This window comes from Cariama cristata, unplaced genomic scaffold, assembly GCF_000690535.1.
Source record: "Cariama cristata isolate BGI_N322 unplaced genomic scaffold, ASM69053v1 scaffold7487, whole genome shotgun sequence".
NCBI lineage: Eukaryota > Metazoa > Chordata > Aves > Cariamiformes > Cariamidae > Cariama > Cariama cristata.
The window spans coordinates 1,503-26,052 of record NW_009627024.1 but is presented as its reverse complement, the minus strand read 5'-3'; the positions used below and the strand labels follow the sequence as shown (position 1 = coordinate 26,052).

Below are 24,550 nucleotides of genomic sequence, written 5' to 3'. Positions count from 1 at the left end.
ATGATTAGGGAATAACCGGAGTGACACGTCGCAAACTCTCCATAATCAAGGAGACCTTTTTCCCCGGCGGTGATCGCCAAAATTGCTCAGGTACGTGGCCGCTCATCCTACCCCAAGGTTTGGGGTGCGGGGACCGGGTCCCTCGCGAAACGGGGTTTTGGCCAGGATGGGGAAAGAGCAGCTCCATCGTGCTCCTTCCTCTTGCCCCGATGGTGCCTCACCATCAAATTCACGCCTAGGGTGCTGCTTGACACCAGTGGGGCCAGACCGGGGGTGCCGGGAGCCCCCTGCACCCCGCAGCTGGACCCACACACTGGCACTGCTCGCCTTGATTTTTTGATGAGCAAGATGGGGAAAGAAAGGCTCATCAGGAGCATCCGTGTAATTTCTGCCCGGCGGTAGCAGCAGCAAGGAGCTTTTCTATCGCTTTCCCCGCCGCTGATGGCCAGCGGTTGCCAGAAAAGTGAAGCCAGACAAGGTGGAACGGTGAGGAGGGATTTTCCGCGTGGTAATTCAGTCTCGATTTGTTAAAGCGCAACTTTCTAGGGCTAATCATTAGAGAACTTCCCAGCTGACTTCTTATTCCTCCTTCTCTTTGCAAAAGGTCGGTCACCATATCAAAGGCAGTCGCTGCTCCTAAAACATCTCAGTTTTCTCTAATATTTTCAAACTAGCAGGCTTTCTGTCCAATACATAACGCTTCTCTATAGCTATTTTCCATGGGCGAATTAGGAGGCTCAGGTGGGAGCAGGCACGGGAGGGAGGTTGGCTTCAAAGCATCTGGCACATGATGCTGCAAATAAAAAGGGGGGGAAGGGGGCTTAGCTCAGCGTCAGGCACCCCTCATCCTCAGAAAGGGCTTTTTGGGGCATGTTGTGTGCATTTAGTAAAACAGCTGCAAAAGCCGTGCATGAGAGAAAAGATATTTCAATGAGAGAAACCACTTCCCAAGCAAAAGAGGATAAGCAAAAAAATTTGCCAGTTTATACATGAAATATTTTCCCCATACTCATGTGCTGCAAAGCGTGCAGCACTTTTCCATTGCTTCAGATTTATCCTGCTTTCCTGCAAACGCCTAGGAGTTCCCACTTTCCGTGGGACCACCTGAGCTGGAAAAAAACTCTACGCCATGGAAAGCGAAGGGACTAAAGTCTCGTGTCGCGTTGCTCAATCGGACGCCGTCCCGCAGTGTGTCTCACCCAGCAAAGAGCTGGTGGCAGCTCGCGAAACTTCAAGCATCTGTTTTTAGGATGAATATGAAGAATGCTTCGTGTTTTTTATATATATATGTGAATATATATTGCTACGAGCCTGGAGGGAGGGGAAAAAAACCCAAAACCTTGAAAAGCAAGCTGATAACCTAAAGGATAATAGTTTCTCTAGTAACTACCTATTTGGATTATTAAGGGTAAAGAGTGAATATGCTTATCCAGTCTTTACAAAGGTTGTTACTCTTTGTGAGGAGCAGTTGCACCAGGGTGGGTACCGGTGCAAAACGGCCTTCATTAAATGTATGCAAGTGGCTCAACACATGCAAACATGAAGGTGTATTGATCCGCGCAGGATAAACACGGTTTCGTTATCTCATTCATGGAAACAGTAACCAGGTTTCCCCGAAAAAGGCTGTGAAGGGACAGGCTCCGGGTGCAAAAGCGATGGGGGAAGAGAACCGGGTCCAGATGTACATACCACCTTTCCTCCTCTCAACAAAAATCCCAGCACGGGAGACATCCCTTGAATGGGGAAACCGATTCCGCCTTTTGCAAACCCAAAAGTGAAGTGAAATCTGTGGGTTTTGGGGTAAAAGCTTCTGGATTCATCTTGCTCCTGGTGGGATGGAGCAAAGCCATAGGATCTGCCTGCAGTAGCTGGCAAGGAAACCATGGGTAGAAACAGTCACGGAGAAGCGAAGCAATGTTGTAATAAGTTTGTTTCTTGTCGATATAGGATTTGCTAGGCATAAAAATACCTTTTGCCTCGGTGTTTTAGAGCTTTAATTAAAACCCCAAATAAATGAGAGCGTTCAATGGAGAGAGGAAAATCAAATGCTCTGATTTAAGATAAAAGCACTATCTTCCTTTTCTAATGGCACAGGGTTCTTCAGTCTGTGATCATGACAATTTGGTAGCGTTGTTAAAAATTTGATCAAAAGTGAGGATGAAATAGGAAACACACCTGGAGAGTTTGCACCTCTGACGGTCCTAATCTCAATATAAACATCTGCATAAAATGCAACATCCTTCCCCCTTTTTTTTCTTTTCTTTTCAGCATAACAGCAAGACATCTAAGAGTCAAACCCCTTACGGGTTGAATTCCAGAACAATAATTTCTATTAAGTGCGGTTGAGGGGTTTTGTTGGATTGGGTTGTTTTGTTTTTTTTTAAATAGTGCTAAAAATACTGCCTTCATTTGCTGCAGTCATTCACAGTTCCCAACAGCAGCCATAGAAGGGGAGGTTCCCCCCCCTGTGCGGGTGGATTTGTTAATTGATTAATGGCCCAGGGAACAAAGAAGGAGAGAAAGTAATCATGTTTCCCCAGGTCCTGTGACAGCAGCTCTCCTCCCTTATCCTTAATGATAAAAAAAAAATAAAAAAATAGCCCAGCACACCAGCACTGCTGCAAGGACTGAGGCTGATGCCTGGAATAACGGGAAAGTGCTGAAATCCCACCAGTTTCAGAAATAAAACATCCTACCGTAACTTGAATCCTGGAAACAGTCTGGATGCACTGATGGATATGGATCCTTGGGTGGCAGAGGTGGGAAAGCGCCCTGTTCAAAAAGATGTTTAGATGTCCTCAGGCCAAGAGAAGTAGCAGAGAAGAGGTGCTTGGAAGATTGGGGGCTGGAAAGCCTGTTTTACTGTGCGTGGGATTTGTTGTGTTGGGATTTATACCTCTTAAAAAAAGAGAGGTATGATTTCTGTTTCCAACCCAGGGAAATTCAACTGACGGAGGAAAGCTGTCTAGCAACAAGGCTTATAAATTAGTTGTGAATGTCTTTGGGCTGGTAATTAGTAGGAGGAACCTAATTTCTAAGAGTGATGCTACAAAGCCTGATCTGGGCGATGTGTTGGGTTGTCCACCTGCGCGTCCAAGCCCTGGATGTGCAGCGTTGTCCAGCCCTGACCTCCCATGTTCCTCCTGAATCAGGACTGGAGACTTGCAGAGTAACTCAGGCCGGAGGTCCCCTGGGGTGGGGGGTCTCCAGTCGGACCCCACCTCCCATAGGACCGATACCGCAGCTGCTCAGGCTGCTGAGGGCCGTGGTCCGGGCAAGTTGGGGCATCCCCAGGGATGGGGATCCTCCACCGGTCGCATGGGGAAGGGTTGTTTCCTTGGGGCTGACCAGGTTTTCTTTGAAAGAGGCAGCATGTGGAAACACTGAGCACAGATTCAGGCCACATCATCCTTAACACACACCCCAAGAGCACGGCGGCCGATTTTTCCAGCATTTTCAAAAAAAACCGCATGCAAGTCTCCAACGCTGGATTTTGTGCAACCTTGAACGCTCTTGCTCCCTTATTCCTAGTAGATTGCTTGAGCATATCCTGCAGTACACCGATGTCTGGACATGCTGGATTAGAGCCTAAAAAATTTGCAGGATGCTTTACGAGAAGAGCCCAGAGGAGCTCGCCTGGTCTTATCTAATAAGGCAGAAGCTGAAAAGGGATATTGCTCCTGCTGTAAATGCATCAGCCAGGGAGATGCTCTGTTCCTGTACATCCCCCAGCCCCGCGGCTTGTGCTCACTGCTCAGCATGAAACCATCACCTGGAGTGAGATGTTACTGGAAATTACTCCTTCCCGGAGGAGAGGTACAGAGACGTATAGCATTTAAGGCTCCGCATGCAAATGCATTCAAAGCAGCAGCCGCCGAGACACCCAGCCCATAGGGAAGTGCAGTGTGAAATAGTGCAATTTAGGAGGGGGGGAGAGAAAAAAGTCTTGTACTACTCATCTATCTAGGTCAGGGCTGGGGACAGACTGGAAACCTCAGCCGCTATGGAAATCCGCCGAGGTTTGTCTGGCTGGAGTCCAACCGCTTTCCCGGCACGGAGCGGAGACGCTGCCGGCACGGGGCGATGTGCCTGCTGGCTGCCGACAGCCCGCTGCCTGCCTCCGCGTTCCGACACCCGGGACAGCCTCCTTGTCGGGAAAAGGGTTGCTGAGGTGCTGATAGACCTGAGAGAGAAAAAAAAGTAATTTATAAAAGCCAAGGCAGTGAATATGAGAGATACCTGCATAGCGTAGACGTCCCTTTTTGTCCCCACCTCTGTCCTGGCCTTCAGGTACATGAGGATGGGCTCGAGTTCAGATCTAAGGGCTAACAGAGACTCGTGGAGCACTGTGCAAATTAGCACCAAGTGCTGCAATTTGATCGCTCAAACCCCTGATGAAACCAGGATGCAGCAAAAGCAAAAAATATAAGGGGCAAAATTTGCAGTACACCAGAGCTTTCCTCTATAGGGTGCGTATAGGGGGTGTCTGCTGAGGCAGGGGAGGCTGCGAAACCAACTTGGATTTTAAGTTTGGGGTTTTTTTTAAACAGTTGCTTGTTACTTCTTAAACAGCCTGGGAAAGCGTCCAACTTATTTTTGCACAGCGGTGTGCTAATCCTGCCCCGTGCCGTGCTGAACCCCAGCTCCGGAGGTGTCAGCGGGCACAGAAACCACAAGCATCAATGGGGTTTTGCTGCCGCGCTCAGCAAGGGCAAAACAAACCAATAATCGAGTTCCAGTTGCTGCAGAGAACGCTCACTTTGGAACTGGAGACAGGAGAGAGCTATTGCAGTGGACAGTCCATCTCCCAGCCCTTGCACATCAGTAGTAATTAAAACACCGGAGAACCTGGGAGCACGGCAAAAAAAAATAAATATATATATATATCAGATGGGTCTCAGCAATAAATAGCTCCAAAATCGACACTACAGACATTACAGAGATGTCTCTATTTCCAAGCATTGAAGTCGCGGTCTCTGGAGCTGAGTGTGGCAGAGCCTGGGTGACACAAGGCTGAGATCCTCCAAACACCCGGGCTCATGCCCCGTTTTTGGTGCCGAGAATAATCCATCTATTTAAATTTAAAGCATCTGTTTAAGTCTTGCAGGGTACAAAGATATAGAAGCACAGAGGAAATAATGTCCAAAGGTGCAGTGGCCAGCCTCAAACCTTACCTCTTCCCTCAAGGAACCCAAAAGAGGCACTTTTTTATTTTTGGCGCTAAACAGCCGGTTGTTGGAAAAGGCTTTTTTGTTATTTTCATAGCATGGTGGCACGCTCAGGAAAATCTGCCGTAGCCAGATACGTTGCACTTCTTTACCTGCATTTATTTATATGTAATGCTCCTTACGTGCATCAAGGGACCTACTATACAAGGGGTTTGTTTAGGATCCTCTCCCCAAAATTTGCCATTAGCTCAGGGCGCAGCCACAGCAATCCATCCTCCTTCCACCTTTCTGCCACCCCACCTCTGCTCCTCCAGATTTCCTTTCTCGCCTGCCCAGCATCCCCACCACCATCCCATGCCCTTCCCCATCCCTGTACCATGAGAGGTCCCAGGGTCCCCCATCCCCTACACCCCCAGTACACCCACCCAGGCCCCTTTTGGCCCTGTTTGCTCTCCAAGCAAGCCTGGGAGTTACCGTTGCCTTTCATTGCCTCCACCTGTGTACAATTGAAAGCAGTTTAAGGCAATAAAAATAATTTTGGATGGCATGATTTAGCGATTTCCTACTATGAAGTTCTTGGTCCTACCAGCCACAGCACATGCCCTGGCTACGAGATCCCAAGGAGGCAACTGGTTTTGCTCTTGCTGGTGTTCAGCATCAGCCGTTCATCACGAGTCCTCAAGCTTAACGTTGCACCCGCAGACCCTGTTTCTATGCCTAGCTCATACAAACGGTTTTTGAACAAGCTCAAAGCTCAACATGCAGGAAAAACGGCGCAGCCTGAAATTATAGGTAGCAAATCCATCTTATAAATGTCCCTCTGCCAGTATGTAACCCAATTCAGAGGCCGATTTCAGCTTTATGGTGTTTTCAACCCAAAACCAAAACTTAAAAAAAAAAAAAAAATTTAGATATGACCTAAAACTACAGCTCTGAATCAAAACATCTGAACCGAAGGTTGTTCCAGCCCTGAACCTAGATACAGATCTGAAGTTCTCCCATGTTCTTGATTTTTAAAAATAGGCCAAATCTGGACCTAGGTCTTGTTTCTCATAAAGTGCCAGACACGGCTTGTACAAGATTCCCTTCCCAGCATATGCAAGGGCATAAAGAACTCCTCGTCGTGTACTCAGAGCAGGATTAGGCACCTTCCAGGTGTTTCCCTTCTAAGACACGTGCATCGACATATTACGACATCCCTCTGCGTCTCACTGGAGTGCTATCCAAAATCTGACTGTGGGTTTAAATGCCATTTATTTTCCTGTAATATGAGGGGGGTATTTTTGCTTTTTCCACAGTCAATGGTGTTTTGTTTTCATCTCAAAATAACTGATTTAGGAAGAAGAATCCTATTAACTTTCTCAGGAGGGTGGACTTTCTCCTCCTAGGCCTGTTAATTTATTTAATTTATCTTAAATTTGATTGCAGTGAGCACCCCTAATTAACCTGATTTTTTGCTGATAATCACTCACAATGGAATCAAATCACAAATCCGGGGATGGATTGACCGGCACACAGAAAGAAGCCGCCCTCCGTGCGTTAATTCAGCGAACGGGATATAATTTGATCCAGGTAGGAACTCACGGTCACGACCTTTTGTGCGCAGTGTCTGGCTTCATCCTGACGCGATGCGTTGCACTGGGGGCTTGAGCAGTGAATCTGTACACATGAAGCGCTCCTTGCTCATTCTTCTTCTCTCTGTTTTTCTCTAACATGTGTGCTGCGCGTAACTACGTAGATGCTGTCTTTTATGACGCAGGATTTTATTCCTCCAGGAATTCTCTGCCTGATGCCAAATTATGATAAGGGTGCAAAAAAACCCCATGAGCACTGCTAAATGTCGGGAAAGGCTGGGATTGCTGTCTCAAAGCCATGGCTGCAGCGGTAGCGTAGCAAAGAAAAGCCACTAAACAAAGTTTAGGAAGAGCATAGGTCCAGAGTTGGCCATCGGAAGTCCAACACGTCACCACCAGATCTGCTTTTTGTACAGATCCTTGCACAAGTACAGGTGCATGTGAGGCAGGTGACTCACTTGCCCAAACACCAAAGGTTTGCTCCCAGTTTAGTCTTCAAGGTCTCCAAATGCAAAGCCTCTTCTGGTTAGGGCAGGTGGAGACTGGGCATGTCCTTCAAAAGCCATCTGAAGCAGTCTTTCTCAGTTAGTATGACCAAAACCGTCTATTTTTTTGAAAGTGTTGGGCACGAACATGACCACCTTGCATCCTGGAAGGAGTAACTGAAAACACTGAATTTTAGGCAAGTGGCTGCCTTGAACTTTGCCTTGCTTTGCATAGCACTAGAGGGCACAACAGCCCAAAGCAAAAACTGAGACTCCTGGGAGAAGGCACTTTCCTGTAGCCCTTACTCCTGTGTGCACCCCAGGACCAGGCCAGCAGCTGGATTTGTCGCCCTTGAGGGGGCTTTCTGCTGTACCTGACCCAGAAGACAAATAACTTCTCTATGTCTTATATTTACTGTGGCTTTCTTTATCCTAGTCTTCAGTTTTTCATACTGTCACACCTGGCTACAGCTCATTCCTAAACCACAGATTTCAACCCCCAGCCCCACCCCTCCTCTTCGTTCTCCCTACCTTTCCAAATTTACTATTTTATCTTGTGGTTTTTTTTCTTCTAATTCCCTTTTCTATATCTCTTTGGGTTTTTCTTCCAACTTCTATTGGTGCAGCCAAACACCTTCTTCCTCAAGGCATGCCAGGGTCACTCACCTTTGTGAAGTGGATGATGAAGTCCTCCTTCCCTCCAGACACCTTGTCAAGATGAGTTTGTTGAGAGGCCACCTGCAAGCCACAAACGAAGCCACTGCAGCTTGAGGGAAGACTTTTTCTTGCTGTGTCTCCTCGCACACCAGCTCCCACAGACAATGACAAAATGAAAAAAAAAGAACTGTTTGATTGTCTTTCACTTGGCTTAACGTGCGACAAGAAGACTCCGCTGACCATTTTCAGACCATTATTGATGAGCTCAGCATTCCTCCAACCGACACACCAGTGAAGACTGAGATGACCGCAACAACACAAAACACAACCATCACTTTTTGTCTTCACCTAACAAATGGCTTGAAAGATGGAAAAAAAAAATCCCACAGCAGCAACGTGCTCAGTTCAGCCAAACTGGGGGCAGAAAAATAGCCTGAAACATCATGGTCTTCCTGTTAGATTTGCTATAAGTTATTCATAAATTCAAATGTCCCTGTGACTCCGTCACTATGCCGAAACATTTGCAAAACGGGAACGAGCATGGACGATTCAGGGCCTGTTACAGGCTCAGGAAAACTGAAAGAGCTCGTGGTATATTATTTTCCTGCAATGATCCCTGTTTGCCGACATGCTTTAGGCCTTCCTCTTAAGTCAGCCATACCGGCATTCACTTGCCTGGAATAATCCCAGAGTGGGAAATGACTACAGAAATTATCGGGGAGCCAAAAATAGAAAAACAACTGGTGTCCTAGCTCCTCCGAGAGCAGGGCATCGCTGCAGGACAGGAGAGGGAGAGGGAAGGAGAGAAAGGAAGGAAGGAAGGAAGGAAGGAAAGGAAAAGAGAGAAAGAGAGGGATGGAGAAAAAGAGAAAGAAGGAAGGTAAGAAGGAAAGCAAGCAAGCAAGCATGAGAATGAAGGAAAGGAGGAGAACAAGAAATACAAGAAAGATGGTTAAAAATAGGAAAGGAGAGCAGAAACACACTCACCACTCAAAAAACACAGCAAAAAGAGGAAATATTGGCTGGTCTTCACATCTTTGAGTATTTTTCGGAGCCAAGACTTGCTCCCTACCTAAAGAAACTCCTCGATAGGCAGGCATCGTCTTTTGTCCCTTGCACGGCCTTCCACCGTCGCTGACCCACCTCTGTCCTCCCTGTGGGGCTGCTTCTGTCATCTCCTCTGCTCAGACCTCCTTGCCTGGTGGGCTCCCTCTGAAATGCCCGGCACAATGAGCGAAAGGGCTTCACTGCTCCTGGTTCCAAGAAGGGGTGGGCATTGGGGTTCACCATTTCTCCATACCCATCTCCAGGCCCAGGTCCTCACCGCGCCGTGTGCCAAGCATTGCTACCTCTTCGCTAAGCCCACCTGCTGGCACAAACGACTTTGAGCAACTCCAGCATCACCTACTGCTGACGATGCCTCAGGCTCCCTGGCTGGCCCCTTTCACTCTGTCCATGTCTTTTTCCAACTTTCTGCCTTTATCTGCAATTTTTCCCCTATGTTTGCACCTTCTGAGGTCCAGATGCCTTCTGCTTTTGAAAAGTCCTGCTTTCAAAAAGTCATTCTGCTTTCAAACGTGGTCCTTCCAGTATCCTTTCTTTCATCTGTAGAGTAGGAAGCTCTCCATCAATTAAAGGATAAAGAATCGTGATAAGTTATACATCTTGCAAGTGTTGTATTACACAATCCACAACTAACACACAGTCCACAGAGATTCACCTCCCGTAACCAAGAAGACCTACATTTTCCAAGGAGGTACTTGACCATCTCCATCTTGGACATCTGAAGTAGCAATTGAGTTGCAGAGCCTACGCTGATGCATGTTCCTTAGCAAAACTCAGCTAGTACAAACCAGAGCCTTCTCCAGTACATCACCATGCTAAGTGGGTTATCAAAGCCTTTCAGTACAGATAGGGCAGTGGGGCAGCCGGTGCACACCACCTCATCTCTGATGAATCTGTAAAGAGTTGCTTCTTGAAGGGAAGGGGGGTGTCTGCCTCCGCTCCACTGGTAATGGAGCGTGTCTAAAGTGTGTTTTGTTGGGAAGGTCTTGGTTACATCTGCATTTAAAATCTATATATAAATCATTCTTTTGTTGTTCTCCATGGCAGGAAAATGGGCAGAGGAAATACGGAGGCCCACCACCTGGCTGGGATGGCCCTCCGCCAGAGAGGGGGTGCGAGATCTTTATTGGAAAACTACCCCGAGACCTCTTTGAAGATGAACTTATACCACTGTGTGAAAAAGTAAGACTTTCTGGTGGGTAGTTTTACTGCAGAGGTCAGTGACGATCAAAGCTGCCTTTCAAGGCTGAACCGGAGAAGATTTGGCCCAGGTTACTGGTGGAGCTCTGACGTGGTATAGTCAAGGAAGCACTCGGTCTTGTTTAAACACCTCCCACCTTGCTGACAAACCTTTTTCTTCCTATTTGCAGATTGGCAAAATCTACGAAATGAGAATGATGATGGACTTTAATGGCAACAACAGAGGCTACGCCTTTGTGACCTTCTCGAATAAACAGGAGGCGAAGAATGCGATAAAGCAACTCAATAATTATGAAATTAGGTAAGCGTGGCAAACACCTTCACATCAACTTTAAATCGTGTATGTTAATCTATTTGGTTATGTAAGGCATAGTTTTCCTTGCAGCCCAGAGGAAGGTTACTTACATACCTAAGCTTTAAGAGGAAATCACCTCCTGTCGCCCTATGCAGTCCTTGCTTTATGCCATAGTACAAAGGCAGTATATAGGACTCATCAGAGCCAAAATCTTTTGCAGGGATTTCTTCCTTACAAAAAAGTAATCTTCCAGAAGACTGGAAAAAATATTTTGCTTTGGATCAAATTAACTTTTGCCTAACCATTGCTATTTATTTCACGTTCCCCTCTGGGCTGTTTTTTTGGTGATTTATTCCAATTCACAGTCCCTCCAATGACCTATACTGCAGATATGTTCTGGGAGACAGAGCGATTGCAAAAAATGGTGAAATAGGATGGCAACCAATTGGCAAAACAGTGACATTTCCTAATAGACAGGAACAGAAAAAACCCTCGTGTTTGTGACTAGAAATTTGGAACAAAACACACAGAAATCATCAACATATGGGCCCATCAATACGTTTTGTTTTGATTTCAACCACACTTAGTGTTTTTTTCCAATTCAAAGTGGGAAGAGTAGATGCCTCTGCTTGGTAGCATTTGGAGATAAACCATTCTGGCAATTTTATGGCTTCCATTTTTGTTTCAATAAAAAAAAGATTGGTTGTAAATCACTTTACCAGAAGCCCTAATGATGAGCAGGTCACAAGGCACACAGAAAGGGCTTGGAAACGGGGTTTGTATCAGGGGTTGGATGGTCTTAAACATCAGGCTTCATCTACTTCCACCTCCTCTGCTTACTTCCCTTGTTCCAAAGACTCTTCTAAAGAAATTTTTAACTTCTCGAGACCTACAGGAGGTACTTGGACCCCAAATAAGTGAGCAAGGTGCATGTAAGGAAATTTTTACTTTGGGGTCTGCACAACAGTTGGCATCACTAAGCCCCCAAATGCTGTCTCTCCATCACAAGGGATTTTCTTTCCCCCAAAACCTCAGTAGTAAGGGCCAATGGTGACTGGGAAGCTACAAGTCACTGGTGATCACAGTGAATCCTGGCTTATACTGGTGGCAACACAAGAGTCACTGGTGTGACCGTGGGTGGCAGGTACAGTTGCCTGGGAGCAGGCGTTTTTGCAAATAGCAAAAGGGAGAATCCCAGGAAGCAAAAGCAAAATTTGACTTTGGTTTCTCCCTGATCTCAAATCCTTCATTTCAACTGTGCTGCCTTACTTTGATGTCAAATTTAGCAGAGCGGCAGTCTTCACGTTAGCTTTTGCATTGAGCAAGACGGCTTGAATACCCCAAACAACACAGGCCGCAGGAGCAGGAGGTCTTGTGTCTGACCTCGTGTTTTGGGACAAAAGGGGGGGATTTATTTTAATTTTTACCTCTCTTTGAGATATGATCCTGACTCCTGACAAACCAGCAATGTTGTTTATACTCAGGAATGGGCGTCTCCTCGGTGTCTGTGCCAGCGTGGACAACTGCCGCCTGTTTGTGGGAGGGATCCCCAAAACGAAGAAGAGGGAGGAAATTTTAGCAGAGATGAAGAAAGTCACAGACGGAGTTGTGGACGTCATTGTCTACCCTAGTGCAGCCGATAAAACCAAAAACCGGGGTTTCGCTTTTGTGGAATATGAAAGCCATCGGGCAGCAGCCATGGCCAGGAGAAAATTGCTCCCAGGTTAGTACAGATGGTGAGGGTGGTAGGGATGGCTTCATCTCAGAGGTCACCTATGTATACATTGTGCTGCGGTGAGACCAAAGTCTCCAGAGGACCCATGAACTCAAGGAAGCGAACGCTGCTGGATTTTCTTCTCTTGGCTGCTAGAGACACTCAGAGCAAGGAGGGACCCCAATGCACCATGGCTGGCTGATGGAGTCACCCTGGTTCTGGGGTGTAGGGTGGGCAATTCATTACAGATCCTGATGTAGCACCATGCTTGTTAGCTGTGCTTTTCATTCAGGAGCTTGCATTTATTAAAAATACAGCTAGATGGATTTAGCTGTGTGTAGCCGTACGGCTCTGTTGTAGGATATGTGTCATTCTGTGGTTATCTTGGGTCATATATAAAATATATATAAAAAATATAGCCTCAATTATGGCCTCTCAAAGAGAATCAGTCAGGAAAGCATCCAAGAACATATTCAATCTTGAGAAAATACTGAGGGTGTTCCTGAAAATGGATATTGTCCATGTGGGAAGAAAACTTCAAATGAAGAACTGCTTTAGGATTTAAACAGTATAAAGAATAAGTCTATGCAATTTAGCGCTGGGGGACGTTCAAAGACCACTGTGAAGAAGAGAGAGGTTTGGCGGGTGTTAGATGAAGGATTCACTTGACATTAAGTGCATTTTCAGTGATTTCACCAATTTTCTCACGCTCAGCAGCTCCTGCACTGCTTTGTTGAACCCAGCTCACTTGCTGGTGAAAGAATGCAATAAACCTTCTGTTTTGAGCCTTGCTCATAACCCACCAGCCGCCTTTCACACGTTCTATACGACAGCCCATGAAACATCCCGAGTTATTTAAATCCTTTTTTCTTATTGGAAAAAAATGAACACGATTTCAAGCGCTGAATACACTTAACTATTGTGGGATATCGCACACTGACTATTTTTCCTTTAATTCTACATTTTCTGCATCAGTTTAGCATCTCCCTGGCTGTGGGAGCACATTCAGCTGGTCTGTGCTTCAGCACAACTTTTCCACGGTTTCTATATCAAGAACGAAGGAAGGAGCAGGCACAGCCACAGCTGCCGACGGCAGCCTTGAGGGAGCAGAGCACTTGAAATCTTGAGCAAAGGCAGAGAGACAGATGGAACGAGCACGTAACCCTGAACAGACATGTGCAATGCACTAGTGATTTCCAAGTTAGGGACACCTCGGTAAACAGTTTGGAGAATTTCAAAGGCCTGAGCAGGAGCCAGAGTCTTCTGATGCTGCAAACATATGGGAGGAACTTGAAAAAAGTTTCAGCCAGAATTGACTATGTCTCCAGCTGATGCATTGGATGGATGTGAGATTGAATATCATTATCAAGATGCTTCCTTTACTCTGAACCTCGCTGTTCTCTGAGGGAGCTTTGTAGAAGAGATAGAAATGCTCAAAAAGGAAGATGTTTTTTATGAAAACTTTGTCCTGTCTCCTGGACAGGAGACCCCAAACAAGAGGGTGGAGGAAGACTGGGTTTTAACAAGAAGCTAGTGCAGGCACCAAGCTTAGCATCTTGCTGCAAGTCAACCAGGTCATTAATTCCACTATTGAACAGAAAATGGCAATTCAGAAAGGGGCACATGGCCTTTCATTTCAGCTGGGTGCTGTTAGCAGCCATCTCTCTGTTTCCAGTCACCAACAGCCCTAGTCAGACTGGGCAGTGCTGAAAGCTGAACTTCAGCCCAACCTCACTCCACAAATCCTGGTTCATTCATGACCCTTCCTAGCAGGGAGCAGCCTCTTTCCATTTATTCTGATAATTTTTTCACTTCCAATATAGAAAAACAGGTCTCCAGATTCTACCCTCACCCTCTAATTTTCTCTGCTTTGGAGCTCCTGTCCCATCTTGGGTGGGTTATCCAAGCGGAGATGCAAGATAGGCTGCCTTTTTTTTTAGATCTCCCCAAGAACGTGCTGCAGGATCCTCATTTTCCCTCTACTGGCATGGGCATCCCTGGGTTTGTTCTAGATTTTAGCATAATTAAGGCCTCGGAGGACCCAATCTTCCTGTCATGAAGATCAGAGAGAAAGAAAGAAAAAAACACAGAAAGACCCACTTACTCTTTTGGGAACATTTGCGGAAGAGCCAGACATTTAATTTCATTATTTTGAAGGAATAGCTAGCACTTACCATGCTGCTAAGACAGAAAATGGTCCTTTCTGTACATCCAAAGAACTAGCTGCCGGGCCAATTAAAATTGCTGGAGAAAAAGTAGGCCAGAGATAGAGCAGATGAAATTTGGGGCTCTGGATATTGGTGGGTGGCCAGATTTCAACCACTCCTGAAGAGAAAAGGGAGGAAGATCTCCCCGCAAGATGTGCCATCTGGAGAAGACAGGAGGTGAGGAAACCATCACTCCGTAGAGGTGTCCTGCTGCTCATCACTGCGATTCCCACAGCTTTGAGACAAAGCTGTGGCGGTCAGTTTTCATTACCTATTAAATATCACTAATTGACTAATCAATTACTGAACAGATCGGGTGACTCAATGCAAATGATTGTGGACCTCAACGTGTTAATATGGCAACAACATTGCCTTTAGCTACCTCTTTATTGGCTCTTTTTATTCTCTGCCCCTCAATGGCTCAATTCAGTGTGCACAGAGCCCACGGGCTTCTCCTCCACACCCACACCCTGTTCTATGCCTCGTTACTTTTTGTGTCCCTCCTTTCTACTACTTCTGCTGCAACTTCACCCAGTGGGAACCATATAACTTCAAATACTTGCACACAGAAACATCCTTGCTTTTACTATTTCATTTTACCCAGCTGGGGTTTCTGGATCTCTTTCCTGTTATCGAGGGAATGAAACTTTTGCCACCAACAGGGATTTTTGAAAGTTCATTAAAATATTGCCCTTTAGAGAGCACTCCAGGGAAGGCGGACGTTAGTGAATCACGCCGTATTTTCGCGTCTTTAATTCTGAATGTTGCTTTTCTGCCGGCATCTAAGGTATTAGTGGGAGCACGCTCTAAGTGTGACCATCTGCTTTTGGAAATGAGTTAACAAAGCAGCCGTGCTTTGGGCTAGAAAGGCTTATTTCGGCCCCGTTTCTAGAATTGGCCTATTCTGCTATTCATATTGCACATGAAATAGTCTCTGAGCAGAAGTAAGAGGAACCAAGGCCTGTCTGACACTGACCATGGTAATTTCTTTAAAGGAAGGATCCAGTTGTGGGGACACCCTATCGCCGTTGACTGGGCAGAACCAGAAGTGGAGGTGGACGAAGACACCATGTCATCGGTAAAAATTCTCTACGTGAGGAACCTCATGCTCTCGACCACTGAAGAGACCATAGAAAAGGAGTTCAACAACATCAAACCAGGTAGGAAACCATTGAGACGGTAGCTCCTAAATAAGTACTGCTACTGAAAATGGAAATATTTCTCCATTCATAAAATGCCAAAGGAAGAGGTAAAAATAAGTGTTTTTCCACTGTAAATTGTTCATGTGTAATGCCACAAAAATAATCATTAGGCTGAAGGCTCCCACTCAACATGCACATCATGTCATCCCATTAAGGGCTGCCTAATTTCCAGCCAACAACACTACTAACATTTTTAGGATGATTGGCAACTGGAAGAGATCCAAAACGCTGCATGGGAATGCCTGTGTAATAAAAATAATTTTTGAATTATTTCGGTCTTTCTGAAAAAGACAGAATTGGTGTAACAGCTGGGTGATTTCAGCATTCTTCTATGGCAAGGGATGATGGTAGAAATAGAGCGACTTAATACAAATGCTTTTTATCTAATCTATCTAAATTCTGAATTCTATCATTTTCATACAAAAAACCCCCACATTCTTCAGTAAATTTGTGAATAATCAGTGCTTATCATTTAATGCAGAATATGACTGTTCCTTTGTGGTGTATATTACATGCACTTAGGGGTGACATTTTTCAAGTAGATAGTAGAATTGTTGGGAATAAAAATCCTGCTGGCTTTCAAAGGAGATTTTACTTCTGAGTTGCTTCAGCTTTAGGAAATTCCACCCAAAACCAACAAAGTAAAAATAACCCATTTCTGCAGCTCTCCAAGCCACACAGTCCATTAGGCATTAGTAACTTATGCTTGGCAATGTGAAATTGCCTTTCATCTTGTTCCTATTAACTTCCTTCTATTCATTTTTTAAAAATACGCTACAGAGCTTCATTTTTCCTTCACTAACTTTTCATTTCTGCTCTATACATTTCTTTTTCTGTACCAGGCTGCAATGCAAAGGTCTTTATGAGGTTTCCTTATGAGTGTTTTCTGTCCTCCTAATGGTTTTGGCTAATACTTGTAGCCACCACCAAGCTGCTAGAGATCCCATTTTACCCCTGAGTTAAATAGGTATCATCCCACTCTCTTAACTGTTTCCTTCGTTTATTTACCCAGTTTTGTTCCTGAACGTTGAACTGCTCACACTCCCCAGAAACACGTTTATACCCCTTTGACACTTTGGTAACAGTCATCTGCTTTGCTCGGAAGACAAGTTTTCTAGTGTAACAAGAGAAGATCTGTATCATCTTTAATTTTCGCTTTATAATTTTACTTCTCACACTGGAAATTATTTTTACTTTTTTTTTTAATGGACAGCTTTATTTATTGTGGATAAAATCAGGAATGCTTTTTTTTAAAGCTGTGCCATGCTTTCAAAAAAATGTGCATCAGAGCAGCAAAACCTAAGTTTTGGGGAGAGCAAATGCAGTTTAAGTTATAGTGAGATTGCAATCAGAAAAGGTCAGCGAGGATCTGAAATGATTCCTTGCCCTCCCTTGGTTATCTACCTTATTGATTGTGTCGCATTTCAGTACGGCTTGCCTGAAGACTACATTTGATCCAGGACATTAAGAAGCTATTTTGACAATAACAAGTCATTTAGTAAAAAATGATCCTAACCAAAGGAGTTAAGATCCAGAGGTGCCCATGACAGAGCAATTACCACATCGCTGTGGGCTCCATCGACACTACCAGGAATGCTGCTTATGCATTTCACATTCTAATATAGTACAAGTATCACCCCTTAAATCTGTGCCAAATTCAGTGCCTGATGACTTCTATAGAGATATGCATCGCTTGTCTCACTGAAAAGCCCTGCCCTTGCTCCCTAGAGATTTTGGCAAAAATCCGCATCTCTGGCAAAGTTTCCAAAGCAGGAAGGTCGTGATCTCCTGTAACACCACATGGAGAATCTCTCCGTGGAGATGACCCGAGGGTGGGTATCGCATTGCTTTGCCTCAGCAGAGGCAGAAGCAGGGGAGAGCAAGATTCTTGGCTCAGGTGAGGATCAGTAACACAAAGCACTCTTCAGGAGGCAGAAGGGGGATTTTTTTTCAAAACACAGAGAGAGTTCATTAAAGCCTTGACTTGTAAACAAGGCATCAGCATATAACTCCCATAACTTCAAGTTTAGAAAATCACCCTCCAATCCCAGAAGGACACGAAGTGCTACTTACCGTTTTGCTGTCATTTTGAAGATGTGCAGGCTGCTCCTGTGGTAGGCTGGGACAGGCTTCATTTAGCCCACTGGAGCTCCTAATGACTCCCTCTGAACTCCAAAGAAATATATTTTCTCCTGCAGTTATTTAAGTAAGTGCTTTTTGCAGCAATATGACATTTCCCTGTGCACCCATTCAGCTTTAAGGGGTACGAAGCCAACAGAAGAATCATTCAGCATCCCTTAGCCATATTTCCAAAGGATATGTTTGGAGGTGCTATAGTTTCAGTGGCTGGGCTGGTTGACGATGTGCTTCCCGATCCATGGGAGCGGGGAAGGTGAAAAATTAGAGAAGAAAAGGCGGATGTCTAAAGCTTGTGACTGCGAGGAATAGGACCAGTGTGGTTATTTTGGAGGCAAACTTACTAGTTTGAGTATCTCAGTACTGAGAAGTTCCCGGCAGCAGAGCAGCTGACAAGGGAAGGCGAAAGCTATAGAGGACAGACATAGAAAAGAAGAACAAGAAGACAGTTATTTTAGGCAGTCACAGAGGTGTAAGAAAGATTCAGGCTGGAGGCACCAGGGTGGGGGTCTCCAGCCCAAACCAGCTCCCAGCAGGGCTAACACCACAGCTGCAGCAGGCTGACTGGGGCCATGTCCAGGAAAATCGGGTCATCCCTGGGCACAAGGATCCCTCACCCCCTGGGTCCCCATCCCATGGATGCCCAACTCCCACAGGACTGTTTCTTAGGGCCAGATGTGCTGCCCCATCGGTCCCAGCCCATCCCCATGCTCGGGGCTGCTCTGTCCCAGGCAGGACTGGGTGCTCGTTCTTGCTGAACATCCTGAGTCAATGGTTAAGAGAAGAGCCTCTTTGTTTTACGGCAGAAGCATCAGCTTTCCTGAAGCTACCTCCAAGCGGCATGTATGATGCACGTACAAAACCATGGACATGATGGTCACATGATGATGTTACCTGTAGCTCACCAAATCCTGGGCTGTTGCCTGTCCTGCTCAGCCATCCGGTCTGGGTGGTCTGTCACAGAAGGGAGATGCAACACTAAAGGTAGTGTCCAACAGAGCATTTTGGACAGGAGAAAACCACTCCAGCTTAATGGGAAACTTACTGGTGTCTGACCCCAAATACTTCTAGTTTGCCTTGAAACAGTTATATATTTACTTTTCCATGGTATATACATCCTAAGAGGTAAGAAGACACCGTCCTCTTGTTCTTTTACCCTTGGTCAGCCTTTGCTCTCCAAGGGCTCATAACCCAACACAGTTGCTCCTTCAGATCTGTATTTTCCAACTAATACCCGTTTCCAACAAATATTCCAACGTTTTCTGCAGGTGCAGTAGAGAGAGTAAAGAAAATTAGAGACTACGCCTTTGTGCACTTTAATAAAAGAGAAAATGCGGTGGAAGCTATGAAAGCCTTGAACGGGAAGGTAAAGCTGCCGTAAATGCTAATCATTGGGGCTTATGTGCAGTATGTTACATACAGCTGAAACAAAGCTGACTGGTTTGTTAGCTACAAAAATACCCTGAAGGTGTTAGCCCTGTTTTCTCTTTGCAGGCTGCTTTTATGCTTTTGAATTTGTTTTTCGGCAGCTCTGATGTACACAAATTGTTCATTTTGGCTTCTTGTTCCTTGCATTTGTGCTAAACGCTTGCCCAGCTTAGACTGTAGTTCACTGCTCAGACAAAAAAAAAAAAAAAGCAGAGCAAAGCCGAAACAAGGACTAGCAAACGAGGGGTGACGGGTTCCCTTGGCTCACACTCACATCCTTGTTCTCCATCTGCCAACAAAAACACTCACAGGGCAGCGTATGAATGGCAAATCGGGACAAATAAGGTCAACCCAAAACATCTGCTGCAAATTCAGATGCGGATTTGCAAGGAGGCTGCCGTATTTAGTACTTCTTGCACTGCATGTAATTCACGGCACTGTAATGCAAGAGCTGTTCCCAAAGAGGTGTTAACCCTGCTCCTATTTTTAGCGCTACTGCTATTCTCCGTAGGAGCACATATAATCTTGCTGACTTACATGCTACTTTGCAGGGAAGCCAAGCCTTTTGAAGGCTTCACAACAGTGCTAATTTGGTTAAGGAGGCTCTCCCGGCTGAGATCAGGGCTACGTGCTCTCAACACGTTAAGCCTTCACCCAGCCAGTGCCTTCTTCCACTCGTGGGAGGGAGATTTTGGCTTTTTGGGGTGGTTTTCTCCATCTTCCTGTCCCATTAGCAAACCATGTGGGGAAACTGCCTCCCTAGGGCGGATAATCCCTGTGCACTTCGGAGACTTACACTTGTGCTTCTCCCGTGCTCTTTACCCACCACCCCGGCATGAAGGTGCTGGATGGGTCCCCAATCGAGGTGACGTTAGCCAAACCCGTTGACAAAGACAGCTACGTCAGATACACCCGAGGCACAGGCGGCAGAGGTACCATGCTGCAAGGAGAATACACCTACGCCTTTGGACACATGTACGACCCCGCCACCACCTACCTGGGCGCCCCGGTTTTCTACGCACCCCAAGCCTACGCAGCTATCCCCAACCTCCACTTCCCCGCCACCAAGGGGCTCAGCAACAGGAGCATCATCCGCCCCCCGTCCATCCGAGGTAACTCCCATCACACCAATACTCAGGTCTAGCAAAATATCTCCTCCGGGACTTGGGTGGCTGCTCCCAACATTCTTGTTGAGGGCATTGGCTTTGATCTGGATGCTGGACCTGTTTCAGAAAGGGATGGAAAACACAGTTTTTAGGCTGTGTCCTTCCCAAAGGCGTAGCAATCTTCCAGCAGATTAAGCAGGGCATGAAAAAAATAACCATTTTCCCAGAGCAAGCCTGAAAGAGCTTCCAGATTGTCCTCGGTCCAGTGTAAATAAACCACAAATCCTCCTGGTTTTGCTCCTGCAGGGAAGACCAAATAAACCAAATTTTCTTCCTCCCTGCCCCCTTCGGAGCCAGCTCCCTCAACCAGCCACCAGCACAGCTCTCTGCTGTGTTTCCGCTTTGCTTTGAAGGTCACAAGGAAAGTTTTACCAGTCCTGGTGTTTTCTGACCCAAAGCCACAGAGTTTCCCAAGGAGGTCACGTTGCCCTGATGCAGGGTAGGGAAGCAGCGCTGAAATCAAGAAAGCCATTAATTGTGTCCTCTAGGAGATGGACTCCTTTTTTAGGGGATCATTAACCTAATAATAAGCGGTCTACGAAAACAGAGAGTATTTCTGAAAGCTGCTGGGACTCTGCCTTTGATCTTGGGTCACCACACCTGGGACCAAATCAAATCCCTGTACTCAGGCACCCCCAAATTAAATATCGTTGCAGGCATCGTTTGGTAAGGGCAGAAGTAAGCTTGAGGGTTAGCAAAAAAATAAATAAATCTACCCATTTGGTCTTCCTTCCAAAGATGATGTCTGTGACAGTTAGCTTGCGTCCCCAAGCCCATGGCTGGATCCCACGACAGGCTGGGACCCCACGTGTAACCCCGGTAGGACTGGCAAGGACTGTGCTGGCCAATTTTTCCTGCTTCCCAAGGAAGGGGACAGGGGAGCAGGAGTTACCCTTGCCGCTCTCCATGTTTTTGCCCGCAGGGATGAAACCAGCTTCTATGAAGGTTGCCTTGGGAAGGGTGCAGATGTGATAACCCACCAGCCCTCTCTTGCCTTACAGTCTCCCCAGACCCCAAGCAGGGCTCCCCAAGAAAAAACAGAAGCGTAATGGGGGGAAGAAAAAAAGGATTTTGGTTCATATAAGCAAGGGTTTGTATAAACTCTAAATTCCTCAAGAAAGTGAAATTATACTGGTGGTAGCAAGGGATACCAGCTGTCCTTTCTCTGCCTTTCAACTACAAATCTGGGTAGAAAGCTATCATGAAATCAAAACTGACCAGAGAAGATGGAAACTGGGACAGAAAGAAGCAGGATCCTCCCCCCAAAAAACTCACCTGTCCACGCATACATGCCCAAAAAGAAAGGAGGTCAACGTTGAGTCCGGGTTATCCCAGCAGCAGTCTATGGGGGGGCTCCTGCCCATCTTCTTCCCAAACCCGGCGAGTGGGGCTAACTTTTCCATTTCAGCAAGAATCAGGGTAATTTTTCCGGTGATTTGATTCAGTTTAATGCCTTCTTACATTCCTAGAAATTTACATGAATGTACCTGTAGGGGCTGCGGGAGTTAGAGGACTGGGAGGTCGCGGCTACCTGGCGTACGCGGGCCTGGGGCGCGGATACCAGCTCAAAGGAGAAAAGAGGGGAGAGGATAAACTCTACGACCTCTTGCCAGGAATGGAGCTCACGCCGATGAACCACGTCACGCTAAAGCCCCAAGGCATCAAACTCGCTCCTCAGGTATACGCATGAGAAAAAAGAAGAGTCAATATCCCGACCAAAGATTGTCTGTGCCCAAAATGCTTTGGGGAAAACGGCCCCCTGCTTGAATCTGCACTGGGCACTGATCACTAAAACCATTCTTGCATCTCAAAAGACGTTAAAAAAAATAAAATACCACTAGTTGCATCTTGCAATACCCACCTGCTTCGCTGGAGAACAGCGTCCGCTCTCCCTTAGAGGAGAATTTTCATAAACACCCATGGGTGTAAGATGAAATCCAGCTATGGCTGTCACTCCGTAAAGGCACTGAGGGTAAAGAAATTCTTACCCAAAATGGGTTTGATAAACAGGATGCATAGCTTGGGCCTTCACCAAGGAACGAATGCACATATATAGAAAAATAATGTGCATTTTAAAATAATTTATGGGAAAAGAGATGTCGACTGCCTGCACAACCCAGCCCAGCAACTCTGGTTGCTCAAGGAGGCTTTTGATGTGGTTGTGTGTGCGGGACTGGGATCCAGATGGATGGATGAGGGCTGAGGGGAACAAACCCAGAACAAATTCTGCAAATTTCTGAGGGTCCAGCTCCTACAGCAACTCCTTTCCCCTTGCATCATCGAAAGCAACATGAGAAACTAACTTCACCCTGAATTTTGAAGCACATCTTTGCCTGTTAACGCTTCAACTACCACAGCATCCAATTTGCCCAAGTCTATGAAAACATCCTGTTCTCCCCTAGAAAACTGGGAAGTGGTTCCCCCCTCCCCACCACAAAATTTCCCAGTCCCCTTACTCTATTTTATCAGCATATAAGAAAGGTGAGATAGTCCGAGTGGTGCTGCACTGCCTTAGGGCAGGTGAAATTCGTTTTTTCCGCTTCCCATCCATGCCAACCCCCCACTGCCCGTGTTTCAAATAGTGCAGCAACACCACCAGGCACTTGCAACACTAATTTTTGGGGGGTACATTTTCCCAGTAGCTGAGCTCCCTAATCCCCCCACTGCTACTATTTCACAACAGCAGGTCTTAAGTGGCTACATCTTGCTTCACGATAGCCTCATTAATAGGACAGCCTCATTAATACCTGTCAACTTGGTCAGCACTGAGACCATTTCAACTGCGTCTTTGAATGATGGATTGCATTCCCGCTGCCTAGCTGGGATGCTCGGTGTTAATAAGTAGATCTGCCTTGTTGAGCATTTAAATGTTGATGTAACATCATAAAACCGACATCTGTATCAAGGCGTTGGGAAAGTAGGGAACAAGTGTTGCCATAGTCAAGAAATGTAATTAACTAGTTCATTTGCACTACAAAATGGTTGGAGCTACGATTACAAAATTAAAAGCAGCACTAACATCTAAATTTTACATTTTAATTTTAAATAAAATCAAGTGTAAATTTTAAATAAGGTAGACCACAGAAAGATGCAGGTTGGAGGCACCCGGGGTCTCCGATCTGACCCAGCTGGCAGCATGGCCAACGTTGCAAAGCCCCAAGACCCAACAACTTCTCAGTTGAGTGTCAGGTCTGGTGGAGCTCCTTGAAAAAAAATAACTGGTCTGATCACCGCTCACAAGGAGGCACAGGAACAACACGCTGTTTTCAAACCCGTTTGGGACAGCATATACTCAGTGTGTTAAAAAAAAGAAACACAAAGCCAAAGCAAGAGCGTTTCTGGACAGTGATTCCCAATTATCATGGAATAAGCTGTGCTAAGGCTGGGGGCAACGTGGTTCAGCATTTCTCTTTCAAACTGGAGGCAGAAATTGCCTATTAAAGCCTGTATAATTAATTGGATGGAAACACAGCCCTTTTTCTTTTTTTACTTTTTTTTTTTTTTTTTTTTAAAAAAAAAGATGACTATTTGGACTTTTCAGGCACTGTAACCCACTAAGCCAGGGAGCCAACAGAGCAGTGAAGATGAACGCAACCCTAGTGTTTTAGCACTGTCAAACAGAACTGCATAGATAGAGTTTCTGGAGAGAACTCAAAGAAAACCACACCGATAACGGCATAAACCAGCTAATCAGCGAAAGGACAAAGACGTCCAATTTAATGGGGCAATAATTAACCTCAGGAATTAAACAGATTTTTAAAGTATAAAACATTTAGATGAATCTTTTACTTCGAGGTGAATGTAGCACCCTGTCTGCCATTGATTTTTATATCTTTTTTGCTAAGCCTTGAGGAAGCTGCCACGACACCCCTGAAAACCCTTTGGAGGGAAGGAGGCTGACCAATGCAGGGGCTGGAGCCGGGCGAGACGGCTACTGCGCAGCAATTAACCCAAGGAAAAAAATCCCTTTTCTCCCTTCTAGATCTTAGAAGAAATCTGCCAGAAAAACAACTGGGGACAGCCTGTTTACCAGCTCCACTCTGCAATCGGCCAAGACCAAAGACAGCTCTTCCTATACAAAATCACCATCCCTGCCCTCGCCAGCCAGAACCCCAGCATGTACGTAACTATCTGAGCTTTTCTGTGTTTGAAGATTTCTTTTTTTTTAAACAGCATTTTACCTAGCATCTCTCCTCAAAATACAATTGCATAGCGCTTTTTTTTGTGGTTTTTTTTGTCTTTTTTTTTTTTTT

At 45.8% G+C, this 24,550-nt stretch overlaps 1 protein-coding gene across 1 annotated transcript in view; it reads left to right on the top strand.

Annotated features, from left to right (window-relative positions):
• Positions 1-6,641: 6,641 nt before the first annotated feature.
• Positions 6,642-24,550, top strand: part of A1CF (APOBEC1 complementation factor) — a gene marked incomplete at its 3' end in the record, with an annotated part of 18,619 nt that continues 710 nt past the window's right edge. Inside the window, exons 1-9 of the mRNA XM_009704286.1 lie at positions 6,642-6,740; positions 9,997-10,131; positions 10,320-10,450; positions 11,929-12,167; positions 15,361-15,525; positions 18,972-19,069; positions 19,973-20,243; positions 21,767-21,975; positions 24,280-24,416. Coding sequence (XP_009702588.1) covers positions 6,642-6,740; positions 9,997-10,131; positions 10,320-10,450; positions 11,929-12,167; positions 15,361-15,525; positions 18,972-19,069; positions 19,973-20,243; positions 21,767-21,975; positions 24,280-24,416 — 1,484 coding nt within the window. The remainder of the gene's footprint in view (positions 6,741-9,996; positions 10,132-10,319; positions 10,451-11,928; positions 12,168-15,360; positions 15,526-18,971; positions 19,070-19,972; positions 20,244-21,766; positions 21,976-24,279; positions 24,417-24,550) is intronic.